The sequence below is a fragment of the Tenrec ecaudatus genome, chromosome 10, assembly GCF_050624435.1.
Source record: "Tenrec ecaudatus isolate mTenEca1 chromosome 10, mTenEca1.hap1, whole genome shotgun sequence".
NCBI lineage: Eukaryota > Metazoa > Chordata > Mammalia > Afrosoricida > Tenrecidae > Tenrec > Tenrec ecaudatus.
Window position 1 is genome coordinate 62,342,315 of NC_134539.1, and position 16,234 is coordinate 62,358,548.

Sequence of the window (16,234 nt, forward strand, 5' to 3'; positions counted from 1 at the left end):
ATACTGGCTGAATGTTATGGAGCTGCTGCCATGCTGGGTATAAAGAAATAGAAATCAGTCAGTACAGTCCCTGTCCTCAAAGAACTTCCAGACAAAATCTCATCAAAGCAAACAAACGCACTGCGTCAAGTTGATGCCAACTCATAGCAACCCTCTAGGGCAGGATAGAACTAACCCTGTGAGTCTTTAAGATTATAACTCTTCACAGGAGTTGAAAGCCTCGGCTTTCTCCCACAAAGTGGCTGATGGTTTCAAACTGCTGACCTTGAGGTTAGCCACTCAATGCATAACCACTAGCAGCAAGGAACAAATAAAAGAACACGAGAACACCAAAGCAGTACTAGGACCACAGTTGAGGAAAATTTATTTTAAGGATTTTTAATGACAGCACCTTAAACACCCATGGTTTAGGAGGCAGTTTCATTTGAACTTGAACCAAGGGCTTTTACCTGAGGCACGTCACTGGCTCCAAACACTTGCAGCAGCAGCGGCTCACCTTCGGCATTTAGGAATCTTAGGCAAGTTGCACTGTTCTGCTTTTTTGGCCCATCATTTTCAAGCGAGCACATGCCTTCGTACTCCCTTTGTTTAGTCTTCCTTAATGTGCTTACTTAGTGCTGTAACAGAGGTGTTTGCGTTATTGAATCTATCCTCAATGCTATGAATTAGTTGAGTTATCCTAGTTATCATCAGAACTTTCCAGATGGAGTAGAGAAATTCACCTTTATCTCCCAGATGACTCAGATTTTGGTTTGGCTCAGAGCGATCCGATCTCAGTTCAAGTAACACACTGAACCAGAGCGGGTTTCACAGTCCCTGCTGTCAAGAAAGCTGCTCTCTCCCCGGCCAGCGGGGAGAGATTACCCAGGAAACAGCCACAACGCAAAGGGGGCAGGGGTAGGCCCTGAGCACAGGAACGCAAATGAGGACGCTGAGGCACTTCTGACAGACATTGGCAGCAAGAATTTCAAAGCAAGCAAGGACATAATGCAGATAGTCTCCAAATTATGGCAGAGTTCTGCTTGGTAACACCATTGTTTAAGTAGACTGCGACATCAGTTGAATACCTCTTTCTTACTGTTCATTACTATGGCCTTTTATTATCAGTTACTCTACACCACTATCAGTGTCTCTGTGAGTATCTGCAAGTGAAAATCTGAGAAAAATAACATCTGTAAACGATGTACTACAATACTGTATGTGGTACATTTTACTAACAAGGAAACTCACAGCCATCCGATCAAGTCTGACTCAAACCAACCCTATATGACAGAATAAAACGGCTTCTCTGGGTTTCCAAGATAGTGAATCTTTTCTTCTCGTGGCAGGTTGGTGGTTTTGAACTGCTAGCCTCGAGGTTAGCAGCCCAATATGTAGCCCACCACACCACCAGGGCCCCCTAATTAATGTTAAGCTATGAAAGACAGAGAGAGAGAGAGAGACTATTAAATACAGCTCATCTTAACTCAAATGTATGGACTACCATATATTCAAAGAGCAAGCAGGAAAGAACAGAGCAGAGCAGAAATGCTCCAAAATTGAAGGTTCACTGTCTTCTATGGCAGCAGCCATCAGGCCAGTCAAGAGTAAAAATTTACAATCTAGCATCACACGGGGCGGTTCTACTCTTCCCTAGAGAGTCATTTTGAGTTGGAATACACTCAATGGCAGTGAGTTTGTCCTTTGTCTAAGTTACATATCATAGTGGAACATCAACTATGCCTTACATTAGTATGTACTCATGATCATGTGTCCCAGAAAAGAATATATATAACCAGCACACCAATCCCAGAATTTCATAAACTACATTTTGAAAGTATTTTTTAATTATAAAGCTGAATTGAATTGGCTGCAGGGGTGAGGAGGAAGAGAAACGACTGGACAATATTTCCTGAGGTAAAGAAATATTCTATATTTAGATGAGAGTGACAGTTAACTTAGGTAATTACAAATACCAAAACCTATCAAACTATACACTTAAAATCTGTACTGCTATATGCAAATTATACCTAGATTTATAAAAGTTTTTTTTCAAGTAATATACGTAGCATCTAATTATGGTATTAGCCGTAAGTATAGTATGCAAATGACAAGCTCAAGAAATATGCTAGCCTAGCCCTAGTCCAACAGAAATATGAGATCCACAGATGTAACAAGTTTTTCCACACAAATAGCCACATATTAAAAAGTATGAGATCACTGTTATAAACTAAAAATTCACTGCCGTTGAGTCAATGCTGACTCACAGTGACCCCCACCACCATGGGCTTCCAAGACTGTAAATGTTGACAGGAATAGAAAACCCCATCTTTCAAACTGCCAACCATTCAGATACATACCCACTACACGGACCAGGGCTCCTCGATTACAAGCAGTCAGGAAATAAAAGGTAAATAAATACTGATAAATACTATTACATAAACAACCTTATAATAACAGTAATACAAACAATTTGAGTGAGTACACAAATCTGTAAGCTGAACAGGTGTAGGATGGCATTTGTACATGTGGAAGAGGCTCTTTCTACAAATGCATTTTTATGGACTACAGATATATCCAAATACATAGTAGGACATGGGGCGGGGAGGAGGGGGAGGGGTTGACACGACAAAGTCATTCAAACTTCTTAGCCACAACCAAACACTGTGAGGGAATGAGCAAGGCTTAGGATCACAGTGTTGGGGGACATACAAGTTACTTGGTATAATATAGTCCACAATGACAGTGATATGCATCCTACTTGGTTAAGCAGTGACTGGGATTTTGAAAGACATACAACTATTGGTTTCCTCCCATCCAGAACAAAAGGAGTGAAGACAAAAGCATAGACCTGAAGGACTACTGAACCACCACACAAAACATCACCCTCATTACCCTGAGCCCAGAAGGACAAGATGTTGCCTGGCTACCAGTGTCAGCTGCTCTGATCAGGATCACAATAGAGATTCCTAGTCAGAGTGGGAGAAAAATGGCAGAACACAATTCAAAACCATAAAAAAGACTATTCTTATAGGTCTGATAGAAACTGGTGGAGCCCCCGAGACTAGGGCCCTTAGATATCCTTTAAAACCTGGAATTAAACTTACTACAAGCGATCACCTTTCATCCGAACAATAGACAGACCTACAAAACAAACTAAATGTATACCACAAAGGAAAGTGCTCCTCAGAGCACATCCTGGCCCACCAGGCCTTGAGGATGATGACCCCAATTAGAGCAGCCAGTCCACAGAGCGGACCACATGGCCAGCCCCACTATGAGACATGACGTCCCTCACTGACCCATGGCCCTACAGAGGACAACACATGAGACACAGTGTGGCAATTGCGCCCAACCTGATCCCACCACACCGAGACAAAGCACTGGGGGAGTGCAGCGGAACAGTAAGGGAATGGAGTGGCAAGGTCCCCAGGGAATGCTGAAGGCAGACTTTGGGGCCAGGGCGTGGTGCCCCAACAGACTGGACAGGAAAACATTCCTAAAGGCCAACAAACAGTCCCTGAACTAACTACAAGCTTTTCTTTCTTGCTGTGTTTTGTTTTGGTCAGTTTTGTTGTATATTGTTGCTTGATTTTGCTCCGTCTTGTTTTTGTGCATGTTATCTCCGCAGGTCTGTCTAAATAAGACAGGCTGGATGAACAATCTGTAGGAAAAAACAACGGGACCGACAGTTCTGGAGGGACATGGGATAGTGGGAGGTGGGAGGAAAGGAAGTGGTGTCAACAAACTCAGGGACAAGGGAGCAACAAGTGACCCAAATTGGTGGTGAGGTGGGTGTGGGAGGCCTGGTAGGGCATGATCAAGGGTAATGTAACCAAGAGGACTCTTTGAAACCTAGGTGGGGACTAAGCATGATAGTGGGACAGGAGGAAAGTCAAGGGAAATAAAGAAAAGAGCTGGGAGGCAAAGGACATTTATAGAGGTCTAGATAAAGACATGTACATATGCAAATATATTTACATATGAGGATAGGGAAATAGATCTATGTGCCTATATTTATATCTTTAGTATTAAGGTAGTAGAAGGACATTGGGCTCAAGTACTCCCTCAATGCAAGAATACTTTCTTCTATTAAACTGGCATTCTATGATGCTCACCTTCCCAACACAACCGCTAAAGACAAAGGGGGTGAATAAGCAAATGAGGTGAAGAAAGCTGATGGTGCCCAACTATAAAAAGATATAGTGTCTGGGGTCTTAAAAGCTTGAGAGTAGACAAGCGGCTATGTAGCTCAGAAGCAACCAAGTCCACATGGAAGAACACACCAGCCTATGTGATCACAAGGTGCCGAATGGATGTTATCAGGCATCAAAGAACAAAAAAATCTTATCATTGGGAGCACAGCTCCATGATACAATCGCTGAAGACAAATGGGTGCATAAGCAAATGTGGCGAAGAAAGCTGATGGTGCCTGGCTATCAAAAGGTATAGCGTCTGGGGTCTTAAAGGCTTGAAGGTAAAAAAGTGGCCACCTAGCTCAGAAGCAACAAAGCCCACATGGGAGAAGCATACCAGCCTGTGTGATCACGAGGTGTTGTAGGGATCAGGTATAAGGTATCATCGGTACAAAAAAATCTTACCATAGTGAATGAGGAGGGGGAGTGCAGAGTGAAGACCCAAAGACCATTTGTAGGCCACTGGAGATCTCCTTGCAGAGGGGTCTCGGGGAGGAGACCAGCCAGACAGGGTGTGATGTAGCAACGATGAAAACTACAACCTTCCTCTAGTTCCTAAATACTTCCTCCCCCACCCCACCCCCACTATCATGATCCGAATTTTACCTTGCAAGTCTGGCTAGACCAGAGATGGACACTGGTACAGATAGGAACTGGAAACACAGGGAATCCAGGGCGGATGATCCCTTCAGGACCAGGGGTGTGAGTGGCAATACTGGGGGAGGGTAATGGGAGAATGGGTTGGAAAGAGGGAACCGATTACATGGATCTACATGTGATCTCCTCCCTGGGGGACGGACAACAGAGAGTGAGTGAAGGGAGACATTGGACAGGGCAAGATATGACAAAATAATAATTTATAAATTATCAAGGGCTCATGAGGGCCAGGGGAGTGGGGAGGGAGGGGGAAAAATGAGAAGCTGATGCCAGGGGCTTAAGTGGAGAGGAAATGTTTTGAGAATGATGAGGGCAATGAATGTACAGATGTGCTTTACACAACTGATGTATGTATGGATTGTGATAAGAGTTGTATGAGCCCCTGACAAAATGATTAAAAATAAAATAAAAATTTTTTCAAGAAATTTTTTTTAAAAAGTACTCCTCAGATCAATCAACCACATGAAACCAAGCAGGCAGTAGCTGCCCCAAAACATATTCCAGAAGGCAGGAAGGGGCAGGAAAGACATGCCAAAGGAAACAAGGAGCCCAAGGAATGGAAAGTGCGCCATGACAGCAGGGCAACTAGCATCCCGGAACAAAAAAGACGTAAGTTGAGTTTGTTCTTTAAACTCACACCGAAACCATAATAAAACATTCAGAAAGTTAAAAGAGGTGAAGCTGTAATGTTTTCATTTCATTCTATGTATTAAAAATAGCATCATTTAAACATGTAATCGATAAAGAAATCATTGATATTTCAAAAGGGGGGCTAAGTCTTCCAAATTTGGCATTTCTCATACATGGGAGCATCTCTTAATCCCATGAACCGCATTTCAGGTGCTCAATCATAACGGTTCATAGGTTGCAGCTAGAGATGGTAAAGCAAGTAGGGTGGGGCTTTCATTCCACACACAAAGATTTGTAGTGGAAAGGGAGAAAAAAAAACTTAGCGCTTTCTTGAATTTGTCATAACAATAAAGCCAAAAAGTTGATGTCATGTACCTGGCCTAAAACTTTTGTTTGGGAAACAATTCCAAGTTATAATAGTCTGAATCGTTCTGTCCGCGTGCAGGGCTCCATGCGGATGTGCGCGGGCACACCGCTCCCTCCTCTGCTGGCTTTCTGTCTGAGGCCTACCCAGAACCCGTTCCCGCGACAGCCAGTTGTCGAACAAGCAATTCAAAACCAACAAGCAAGGGAAGTGATGGAGGGCTTCAAGAAGGCAAAATAAAGCCTCCCTGTTACGAGGGAAACATCAAAGTAGGACATTTAAAATCAGTGTGTCCTCTATTTCCACCAGTTCAAGAGGTCCAGTGCCCCAGCTTCCTCACAATTCTCCGGGGTAGTCTGGGCATTTTGAGTGCACCAGATCAAGCAGGATGGCCAGCATAGTCACTTACTTTGTCTTCACAATAAATGTTTTTCGTCTCCACTATTAACCTCTGCCTTTATTTCTAAACGTATTAACTTATGGGCAGCTGTTATACTCTTATTTACCTTCTGTTTATTTTTACACTCACGTAACCACCAAGAAGCAGGTACTGCTTTAACCTTAGTAAAGTGATTATAATTTGTTGTTGCTAATTACTTGCTGGTTCCAAGTTATGGTAACCCCCATGTGCGTCACATGAGAACTTTACTCCGTAGGGTTTTTAATGAGATATCTCCAGGAGGTAGATCATTAGGCTTGGCTTTCTAGGAGCTTCTTGGGCAAACTGGAACTATCAACCTTTAGGTTAGCACCTGAGCACTGTTAACCACCTGCCCGATCCAGAGATCCTAATGAGTTATTATTCTGAGTCAAGTTCTCGTCATCTGAAATCATAACTGCACATTATCAACCTTAAGTGGGAATTTGGTCGACCTATTTCAAGATTTCCCAGCTAGTTAATGCAGAGCACTAAGTGTCTGAGTTAAAGATAAATTGATTCAAGAAGCACAATTTCAGATTGATCATATCAGATGAGTTTCATTGAAGGGACGTTCACATTTCCCTTTATTTTCTAAAATGACACCAGTATGAACTGCATGGCCTTTGACTCATTTCAAATGCAAACTCTTCACTAAGAGAAAGGTGCTTGAGCAGAGGGTTAGGTCACTTATCAGATCTCAGACTCAGCTTCCTCTGCAACCCCGTCTTTCTTTAACACGTGGAGGGCCTAATCAATTGGAAGTAGACGTAGCTTTCAAGAAAAGTTGAAAACATTACTGTGGCTTAAAGGAGGGCTTGACACTACTAAGGAGATTTTCTAAACGAAAATCATCCCGGAGACCTCCCCTATCCCTTTGTGGGTCCTAATGGATCTCAGAAGCCTCGGGAATGCCACTCCTTCCGTTAGAAGACTGGAAGACTATTCTTCCCTTCTCCTTTTTTCTAAGTGACCTAGTCTATCGTATTTTCCTCTGTGTACTTAAGAACCCCAAACAGAAAATAATGCTGATATGGGAATAAATTTTCACACTGAGAAATGAGAACAGAATCCTCATCTCATTTTAAAATGATGCTTTCTCAAGAAAGCGGGCCTTCTCAGTCACCCCAAGTGCCTGCACCTGAACGACAGTGCTGTAAAGCTCAGGAGGAACCAGCAAGTACTTTGTCAATAATCGGCACACAGCTGGGAAAATGTGAAAGACAACACAACTGCTGCAACTTCACATACCTCCATGTCTGGCCGAAACTTATCTTCAAATACAGCCATTGCTGCCAAGGAACCAGAACCTGTGGGGAAAAGAGTGCACTTTTAATCTATTTTTACCAAATCCCAACTTCTCTACCTCAAGTTTAGCTCACGGCAGCAAAAATGGCAAGACACTCCCAGTGTCACATTCAAGTCTAATGTCAATACTAATCCTGTAAGGCCATAAGACCAGGTAAACAGCACTCTTCAAAAGACTAGAGTCACACTTACCACGACCTTGGGCAAACCTGCAACTGCCCTATTTCTATCTCTGACAGGGATCATTGTAAATTATTCACAGCAAAATGCTGAAGCATGAAAATGAGGTTATGGAGAATTTTGTATTTTTTCAAAAAGCGAATGCCACACAATTTCATATATCCTACGCTGTTAGTCGCAGGCTGCACAACTGTGCTTTGGCAGGCTGCTGGGTAGAGAGCTAAATACCAAGCCAGTTAGAAAGAATAGATTGTTTTAATGACCGTCCCGATACAGTCACCTTGACACAAGGAAGAAACTACCGCACCAGCAATGGTAGTAATAGGACTGCTGGCTGCCGCCACCAGGTTATTCCAGCGCCAACTGTAAAACACTTTATTATGTGGCATTTATTTGGAGCTATTATTTTTAGTTTGTACTTTGAAGAGTAACAGCTGAGTAGACAAAATGACAGACAAAGAGACAAAAATTTATTATCACAATAGCAAATGGCTGAAAGGTTGTGCTGCATAGATATTAAGGATAGCAAATTTATCCTTACAAAAGTGGGATGTACAAGCATTACAAATAAGTGTGGGTTCCCTTAGAATGGATGTAAAAGGCAGCTCAGCACTATTTGAAAATGTAAACTTGCTTTGTTCCGAAACCAGAGAATCTTTAGAAAACCATCATCTTGTCTTTCCAGGGTGCTGGCAATATTTCAGGACACTCTACTTTTGGAGAGAGGACAGAGTTGCACACAATTTTTTACTCCAATTAGAAGATTTTTTTGGCATTTATTACTTTTTAACTTGTTTTGCATAACACTATCTATTTAGCTGGGTCACGGAGAAAACCATATTTTCTATTTAAAATGATTTGTGTATATCGCTTGACCACCTCAATGGTTTAGCAAAGGAAAAAGGCAGCGATTAAACAGTTTCAAATGAGGTGTCCTGCTGATTTTCCCAAGTCTGCTGAATGTCTAATGAAAAAGGGGGAGCTGCCAGCAATGCTGCACTGAGAAAGTACAGACTACCTTATCTGAACCATTTAAGGAGGTCCAATTATAGATCAAATGTAAAGGGTAGAAACAGCAGATTTACAGCCACAAATCAATGAACATGGTAATCCCGATGACTATGACAGACACTCCTGTTACGGTGTATTGCTGCGGTTGAGGATCATTACCTTCACAGGACCGGATACATCACAGCGAAAAGCAGTGGGGAGCACAAATGGAGACCAGCATTACGAGCACTGACTATTCACTTAGGCTTTGGGAGCAAAAGGCAACCCTACATACTTCACCCCTCACATTTTTCCCTCCTTTAAAAATAAAAGGAAATCTTCAACAACAAAAAAAGGCTATTTGAAATGAGAGAAATGAAACAGATATAATAAAGGCAATGCAACTCAGAATTAGCATACATGGAGGCAAGTATAAATTCATCAAAACCAAATCTCCAAATTCCTTGGGAATCTGGAAACAGACCCAAATTATCAATAATCATACTTTTACTTCGAAACTCAAGAGATCAAAGAGAAAAAGCAACCCAAGGCTCAGTTTCCTAGCATAGGTTAGAGAAAGCCAGTCTCAGTCTCAGGCTTAATAATAAAAATAGCAGATTGTGTGGAAAACAAAGGACAGCTGTCAAAAAGACACACGAAAATTGCAAATGCACAGGGGTGGGGTGGGTGGGCTTTGAGAAGACAAAACACACACACACACACACACACACTCACTCACTCACTCACTCACTCACTCACTCACTCCTGCAGAGAGCCAGCAGCAGGCGTGCCTTTTCCAACCTGGTCCAAGAATATCTCTGCCCAGGGGTAAAAAAACCCAGAGGTCCGAAATACACATTAAAAAGGACAGGGGAGAGTGGGTATTTACAACCGCTTAACAACTCTGTGGAATAATGGATAAGCTTATAGTTAAACAAGAAAAACCAGGCTCACCTTAAAGAGGTGTCTTTCTTTAAAATTATTGGCCCTTTTTTCCCTCCTGGGCCACTCTCTCTTTGGCAATTTCACAGTAAATAAATTCATTATACTCTTTTTATTTTTCTTAGCTATATATATTTCCTCCTGCTTAGCTCCACCCAATATTTTAAGGAAAAAATATTTCTCCCAGGTATGTCTTCCTTTATCAAAAGCTTTTTTCCTATTTAGAAACTACATGCCGATAGACGTTCTGTTAAGCAGAGATTACATACTGTATCTGTAGGCTCTTAGAACAAAAAGGAAAAAGGGGGGAAGAGCCCCCACATTACCAAAAATAGGTGTTTTTGTTTTTAAGTGTTGCAACAAGTAGGATAGGTAAGCATAGGGCTTGGGAGTTATTTCTGGGTTTTCCTTTTTAACACCTTCTCTCTATCACACACACACACACACACACACACACACACACACACACACACCACACACTTGCACTTGCCCTCCACCCACCCTTGAAGTTCAAGAGGGCCCCAAAATAAACTAGAAAAGAGAAATTCAATATTAAAACCCATTTCAAAATTGCTTGCAAATTAGTTTCTGCTCTTAGCATTTTAGGAAAGGAGGCCTTTGGCGCCCCCTTTTCAGAAATAACAGAAGTGCTAGGAAAGGGGGAGACGCCTCTGTCAACAGGTTTCCTAGACAACACTTACACTTTCAGAAACTACTGTAACTGCCCAAGTGGCAAGAGCACAAAATGCAAACCCTTACATAAATTCACAACAATGCAAATGAGAGGAAAATGGGAAATTGACCATTTATAAATAAATAAACTCCATGAGGCCTGTATTTTTAATATTCTCTTTCAAGCTGCCTACACATTGGTCCAACATAGTTAGAAGAAAAAAATCAGGCAAATGCCATAATTCATACACCAGCCATGTGATGTCCACAACATTGAAATATTACATCTCACTTTTCCCATAAGCCACAATCATGTCCTGAGATGTTCCATTATTTCAGCATTTATACTAAGTAACCTGGGGTTCACTCATATCTAAAACCAAAGCAAAAATCCTGAAGACTGCCCTCAAAGAACTTGTACAGAAGGAGGAGGAGTCAAGGAGAATAAATAGCATTTTGTGAGCACCTACCAAATATCATGTTTTTCATTTATGTTATCTAGCTCTGCTCCCATCAAGCCTCAGAAACCCTCGAGAACAATTCTACCCTGTCCTATACATCACTGAGCGGCAGTGGGTGGGGTGAGTTATACTCTGAACAAGCTATTAACAAGGTATTACAAAGCAAACAAGCCTTGGGTGTGTTCCTGTGTTTCACTGATACAGAGAGTTCTATATACCACATCACAGTTCAGAGAGGACACCTGGGTCTTTCCATGACCTGGTCTCTGCCTCCCACAGCTCCTTCCTTTTCCCCAACAGATGCACACTTAGACTCCACCAACACTCAATGGCTTCACCACTTTATGCCTAAGCCAGCTGGACACAGGATATTCCCTTCCAAAAGCCTCTCATAAACGTTCCACACATACCCTCACTCCAAAAGGGTCTATCGCTCTCAGCTCCTCCGTCCTTGCCTAGCTGCAACCCACCCCCACCCCCCTACTAGCAACCTCTGGCACACAGCGAGCACTAAACAGACATTTGTTGACTTAAGCTGTACTGAATTGTGAGTACAATTATCCAAATGGAGGAGCTAGGGAAACGCCCAGCTGGCCCTAAAGGAGGGATGAGAGCAAGAACTGCCTTGATCAAGTGCAAAAGAACATTTATGACCTAATTTACCATACTGGGCTGGCTATAAGACAAATTCAAATGCAAAGCAAGTTCCATTTTCCAAAAAACATAGAAGCTTGAAAAACCACAAAGCCATGTCTGGTCCAAACCACCGCACTATCACAGAAGTGAAATGCCGGCCTCAGATTTCTGCAGTCTGCCACCAAACCTCTCCAGCTCATCAGCTGCTGCTCCTTAGCAACCTCTGCCAAGTCTGCCTGTTTCAGCCCACCCAGTTTGAGTAGCCAGTTTTGCTTCCAGGAACTAAGATCTTTAAACGAAAACACAAGGTGCCATTCAGTGACCGGCGTCTAAAGCAGTGACTATGGGTAAGGCACTGTGAAAGGTTGGCTACCTAGTTAACCTAACTTCCCTGCCGCATCCACTGCTCTGCCACCAGCCTCCCACCCCAACCCCCACTGCTTAACCAGGTCTGACCCCCAAACCACTTAACAGTCAGGCTGTGGAGACACAGGGAAAAGAGGCTTAGATGCACACACAGGCCTCCGTCCACTGGGGCTCGGCATTCATGCGTCACCGCAGCCCTGATAGGCACCGCTGGCTCCTGATACATGCTCACCGAAAGAAGTCACCATCTATGACTGTCAAGGCCCAAATCACAGACCTTCCAGGTGACACAGTAGGTCATCAGGAGATTGGTTCCCAAGCACAACTGCCACAAGAGCCACAGCTCCACTTGGCTTTGTCTTCCACAGCTAGAACAGTCTTTTAAAATGAGTTATCTCGTGTTATGGACAGCAAGCCACTGGTTTAAAAAACAAAGTGACTAACTCCTTTATGCAAAATATAAGGCTCGAAACTCAGAAAAATGTACAACTCGCAAAGCATTCATACTAAAAAGGACTCAGAGCTAAATAACATCAATATCCCGAGAGAGAGAGAGAGAGAGAGAGAGAGAGAGAGAGAGAGAGAGAGAGAGAGAGAGAGAGAGAGAGAGAGAGAGAGAGAGAGAGAGAGAGAGAGAAAAGGACACAGGAATTTACGAGAGAAAAGGCAGCAGGCTTAAAACATTTAGAAGCAAGGGGAACCGATTACAAGGATCTACATATAACCTTCTCCCTGGGGGATGGAAAACAGAAGATGGGTGAAGGGACAGTGTAAGACATGACAAAATAATAATTTATGAATTAGGACGGGTTCGTGAAGGCGGGGTAGTGGGGAGGGGGGAAATGAGGAGCTGATACCAAGAGCTCAAATAGGAAGTAAATGTTTTGAGAATGATGACAACCAATGTACAAATGTGCTTGACACAATGGATATATGTATAGACTGTGATAAGAATTATACGAGCCCCCAATAAAATGATTTTTTTTAAAAAACAACATCTAGAAGCATTGCTCAAGTCACTAGTAACCAATGAAATATAAATTAAAATCACCACTTTTAGATGAGCAAGGATTAAAAAGATTAAGAAAAGGTGTGGGAGAATCCGCACTCTTACACACCAAGTGAAGCAAGACAGAACTATCCTAATAGCCGATAAACAAGTATCCATCAGAAGCCATTGAGCTGTATCCACCCATTAAGCAATTCTGTTAGGGAGTTATTCTAAAGAAACAAATAGACAAGGGTCCAAATCATGAACACAAAAGCATCGCTAATTTGGAATAAGGGTGGAGGTCCCAGAGGTAAATGTGATGATCTAGCAAAAAGGAGACAGAGAAAATGAGTAACAACATACTAAATATGCAAACATTATAAGCAAAAAAGTAACTATGTATTTTTTCAGTAACAGAAAAATAAGGTGGGGGGGGGGAATCCTCAAAGCAATATACATATTTAAGTTTAAATAATATATATTATATATCAATATAAATCACAATATACTGCTCATTTCTGCATAGTGCCATTTTCTTTTCATTAATCTGCATTTTCTCATTTTTCTTCAAAGAGCACATGTACATTATTTGCAAAGGTATAAACATGGTGAAGAGATTGTCAATCAGTGAAAGGATTAGAAATTGCAACAGCCCAATGAAGACTGCAAGTTGCTGTTGCCACCACCTGCCTGTGTCACCACAGCAGGAGCTTGTCCCCTGAATGTGTGCACAGGGGCCTTAAGGTCAACCCATGCAGGAGCCAATAGTCCCAAGGAACGCCAACAATCAATCATCACAAATATAGATGCACCCTGTCTCTCTTCACCCCCCGTCCTTAGGAGGGCTTCCCTGGGGCCAGCTGTAGCAGGAAGAGCGCCTTAATAATGAAGTCCTTTCAGCATACATCCGCAACAAGCCAGAGCTCACGCTTCGAGAAGTCCACTCTGTGACGAAGTACTAAACAGCCCACAGCAAACACAGCTACCATGTGGACACGTGCATTTTAAAACTTTCCAAGCAGTCACATTGTTTGCTCTCATAAAAGCTGGCCAAGTGCCATGAAGAGGAATGAAGAGGAATGAAGTCACACCGTGACTGAACCAAGGACGACGGACACTCTACTGAGAGACATCAGTCACAAAAGACAAATGTTATGTGAAGTTGGCAAAATATGTAGAACTCAGAAGTAATTCATTACCAGGGTTCGACAGGGGAGGTTTTGTCTTGTTTTCCTTAAAGTGAGTGCACTGTATGTGTGTGAATGGTGGTGGAGCACTTTGGAAAGGGACAGGGAAAACAGTTCTACAACTTGAATGTAATCAGGGCACTGAATTAACTGCACATATGGAAAGTGATGATTTGTTATGTTTTGGTTTGTGTTTATTTCTTAGGAAGAGGGAAACATAAAAGAATTCAGTAAGACCACAAAAGAGAAGCCTGTAACTGAGAGAAAAGGAACTTGCCCAAATGACAGGCCAGTCATTAGCAAACCTAGGCATTCCCAATCTTTCCGAATTTAAAATGTGCTGACATTCCACCATGTTGTCTCTTAAAGAGCAAAGCTAAACACCTGCAACCAAGATTAGCAAGTCAGTCTGGAAGCAGCAGCTCTTTCTTAGCTCCCCACTCCAAATAAGCATCCTTTCAAAGTTGCTTTCTCTTCAGATTTCAGAAATGATTACCACACATCTGGATGTGAGTTAATTTGTGTTCTTTTGCTTGAAAACTCAAATGAGTCTGGAATTTTAGCTAAATGTTTTAAGTGACTAAACATATGCCATTTATGGTTTAGCAATGCCACTCAAGTACCAGTGCTAAAGGCTTTTATTTTTAAATAGTTAAACCCAAAATAAATGCACCCATCCAGGGGAGGGGTAAAAAAAAAAAGCAAAAGTGAAATTTGTCTCCATTTTCTCAAGCCTCTCAAAGTGTTTTTGATCGTTATCAACCTTAGTCATTCAATGGGAATCTAGCTTTTTCTGAGAGAAGAATCCAACACAGGCCAAAATCTGAAATGTATCAAGAAAATTTTACCACCTTACTCTAGTTGTTGTACATTTTAAACCACTTGCACTAGCACGTCCTTCATATGTTGGCACTCGCTAAAGGACTGATATCACACTGAGAAAGGATCTGCCAACCAGCAGGTGGAAAGTGTCCTTGGTCTAACAAGGTCTATGCTCACAAACACTTGGAGGGTCTTTTATGCTCCAGACCCTGAATTAAGGTGCTGTAAGGATTTCCCAGTTTTACACACAAGGAAACTAAAGCTCAACTAGCGTAAGTAAATTTTCCAAGGTGACAGTCATTAGGAGGTGGAGCCAAGATTCAATCTACAACCTATGGGTCTTAAGGCCATGCACCTTTCACAAAGTACATTCCTTCAAACAATCCCTTCCCAGGTGCCCACTCGGTGGCAGTCCTGAGAACCCAAAGCTGCACAGGAGCAGGCCAGCTCTGCTATGTCCTCCTGGCTTCCCTATGGCCTATCACTTCAATCCGCTGAGCCCTGCAAGGCTACCCCATCTTTTGGGGAGGCATTAATATGACAGCACCACCTCAGTGTTGCCCTGGACGGGCAGCACAGCCACCCCGACAGCCCTGGCGAGGTTCCTCGCCCAGACAAAGGGAACGGTGACATGGCCCCCCTATGTCCGACAGTGGCTGAGAGTTTCTGACATGATGCAAGGAAAGCAGAATGCCTGGCACATAATAAAAGCTCAATAACAGCTAGCGAGTGGCATTATTCTAAGACAACTTCCCTATCCGCTAAGATCTCCCTAAGACAAGGAGCTATTTTTTATACAATCTTCTTCACAAGTTCAAGAGCTGGCAGCTTTCAAGGAGACAAAACTCTTCAAAATTCCTTCTCTGTGTCATGAAGTTCTGAGAGACGGCTGGAAATGGATCCCCACTCTTCTTTCAAATCACCGTAACCAGATTTTTGAGGGGAGAAGCTGTTCCATTTGCTACAGAGGGGTCCATTCTAAGAATCAAGGCCCTGTGGCCACCGTGGCCTGTCAAGGTGGGAGATGTACTACGTTATAGGAGTACCACACAGAGCTTCCTAATCCATCAGTGTCAGCTCTCCCTGACAGAGTGCTTGCTCACACTTACTCATTGTTAGTCAACTGGCCACTTGTCCTGGGTAAAATGTGGTGCTTTCCACAGAGCCAGACTAGGATCATTTTTCACTCCACTCCTGTCTCCTGGCCTGGTCTCCTTGTGTTGGCACTTGCTCTGGAGGGCACCTCTGCCAATGTGTGAAGAGCTAGCTGCTTTATGAACATAAAGCCATGCTGGTGCCGGGGGACCCTGCTCAGCCACTAGAGAGCAGCAGAGCACCTCCCAGTACAACTGAGACACAGACTTGAAATGGCTTAATTTTATGCATGCATTTCATTATAAGTCTCGGCCAAAAGCTTTCTGACACAAGGCAAGCA

At 42.7% G+C, this 16,234-nt stretch overlaps 1 protein-coding gene across 1 annotated transcript in view; it reads right to left on the reverse strand.

The window, feature by feature from the left end:
• PSMB7 (proteasome 20S subunit beta 7) overlaps positions 1–16,234 on the reverse strand; it is a 63,340-nt gene that overhangs the window by 26,905 nt on the left and 20,201 nt on the right. Inside the window, exon 6 of the mRNA XM_075560482.1 lies at positions 7,496–7,554. Coding sequence (XP_075416597.1) covers positions 7,496–7,554 — 59 coding nt within the window. The remainder of the gene's footprint in view (positions 1–7,495; positions 7,555–16,234) is intronic.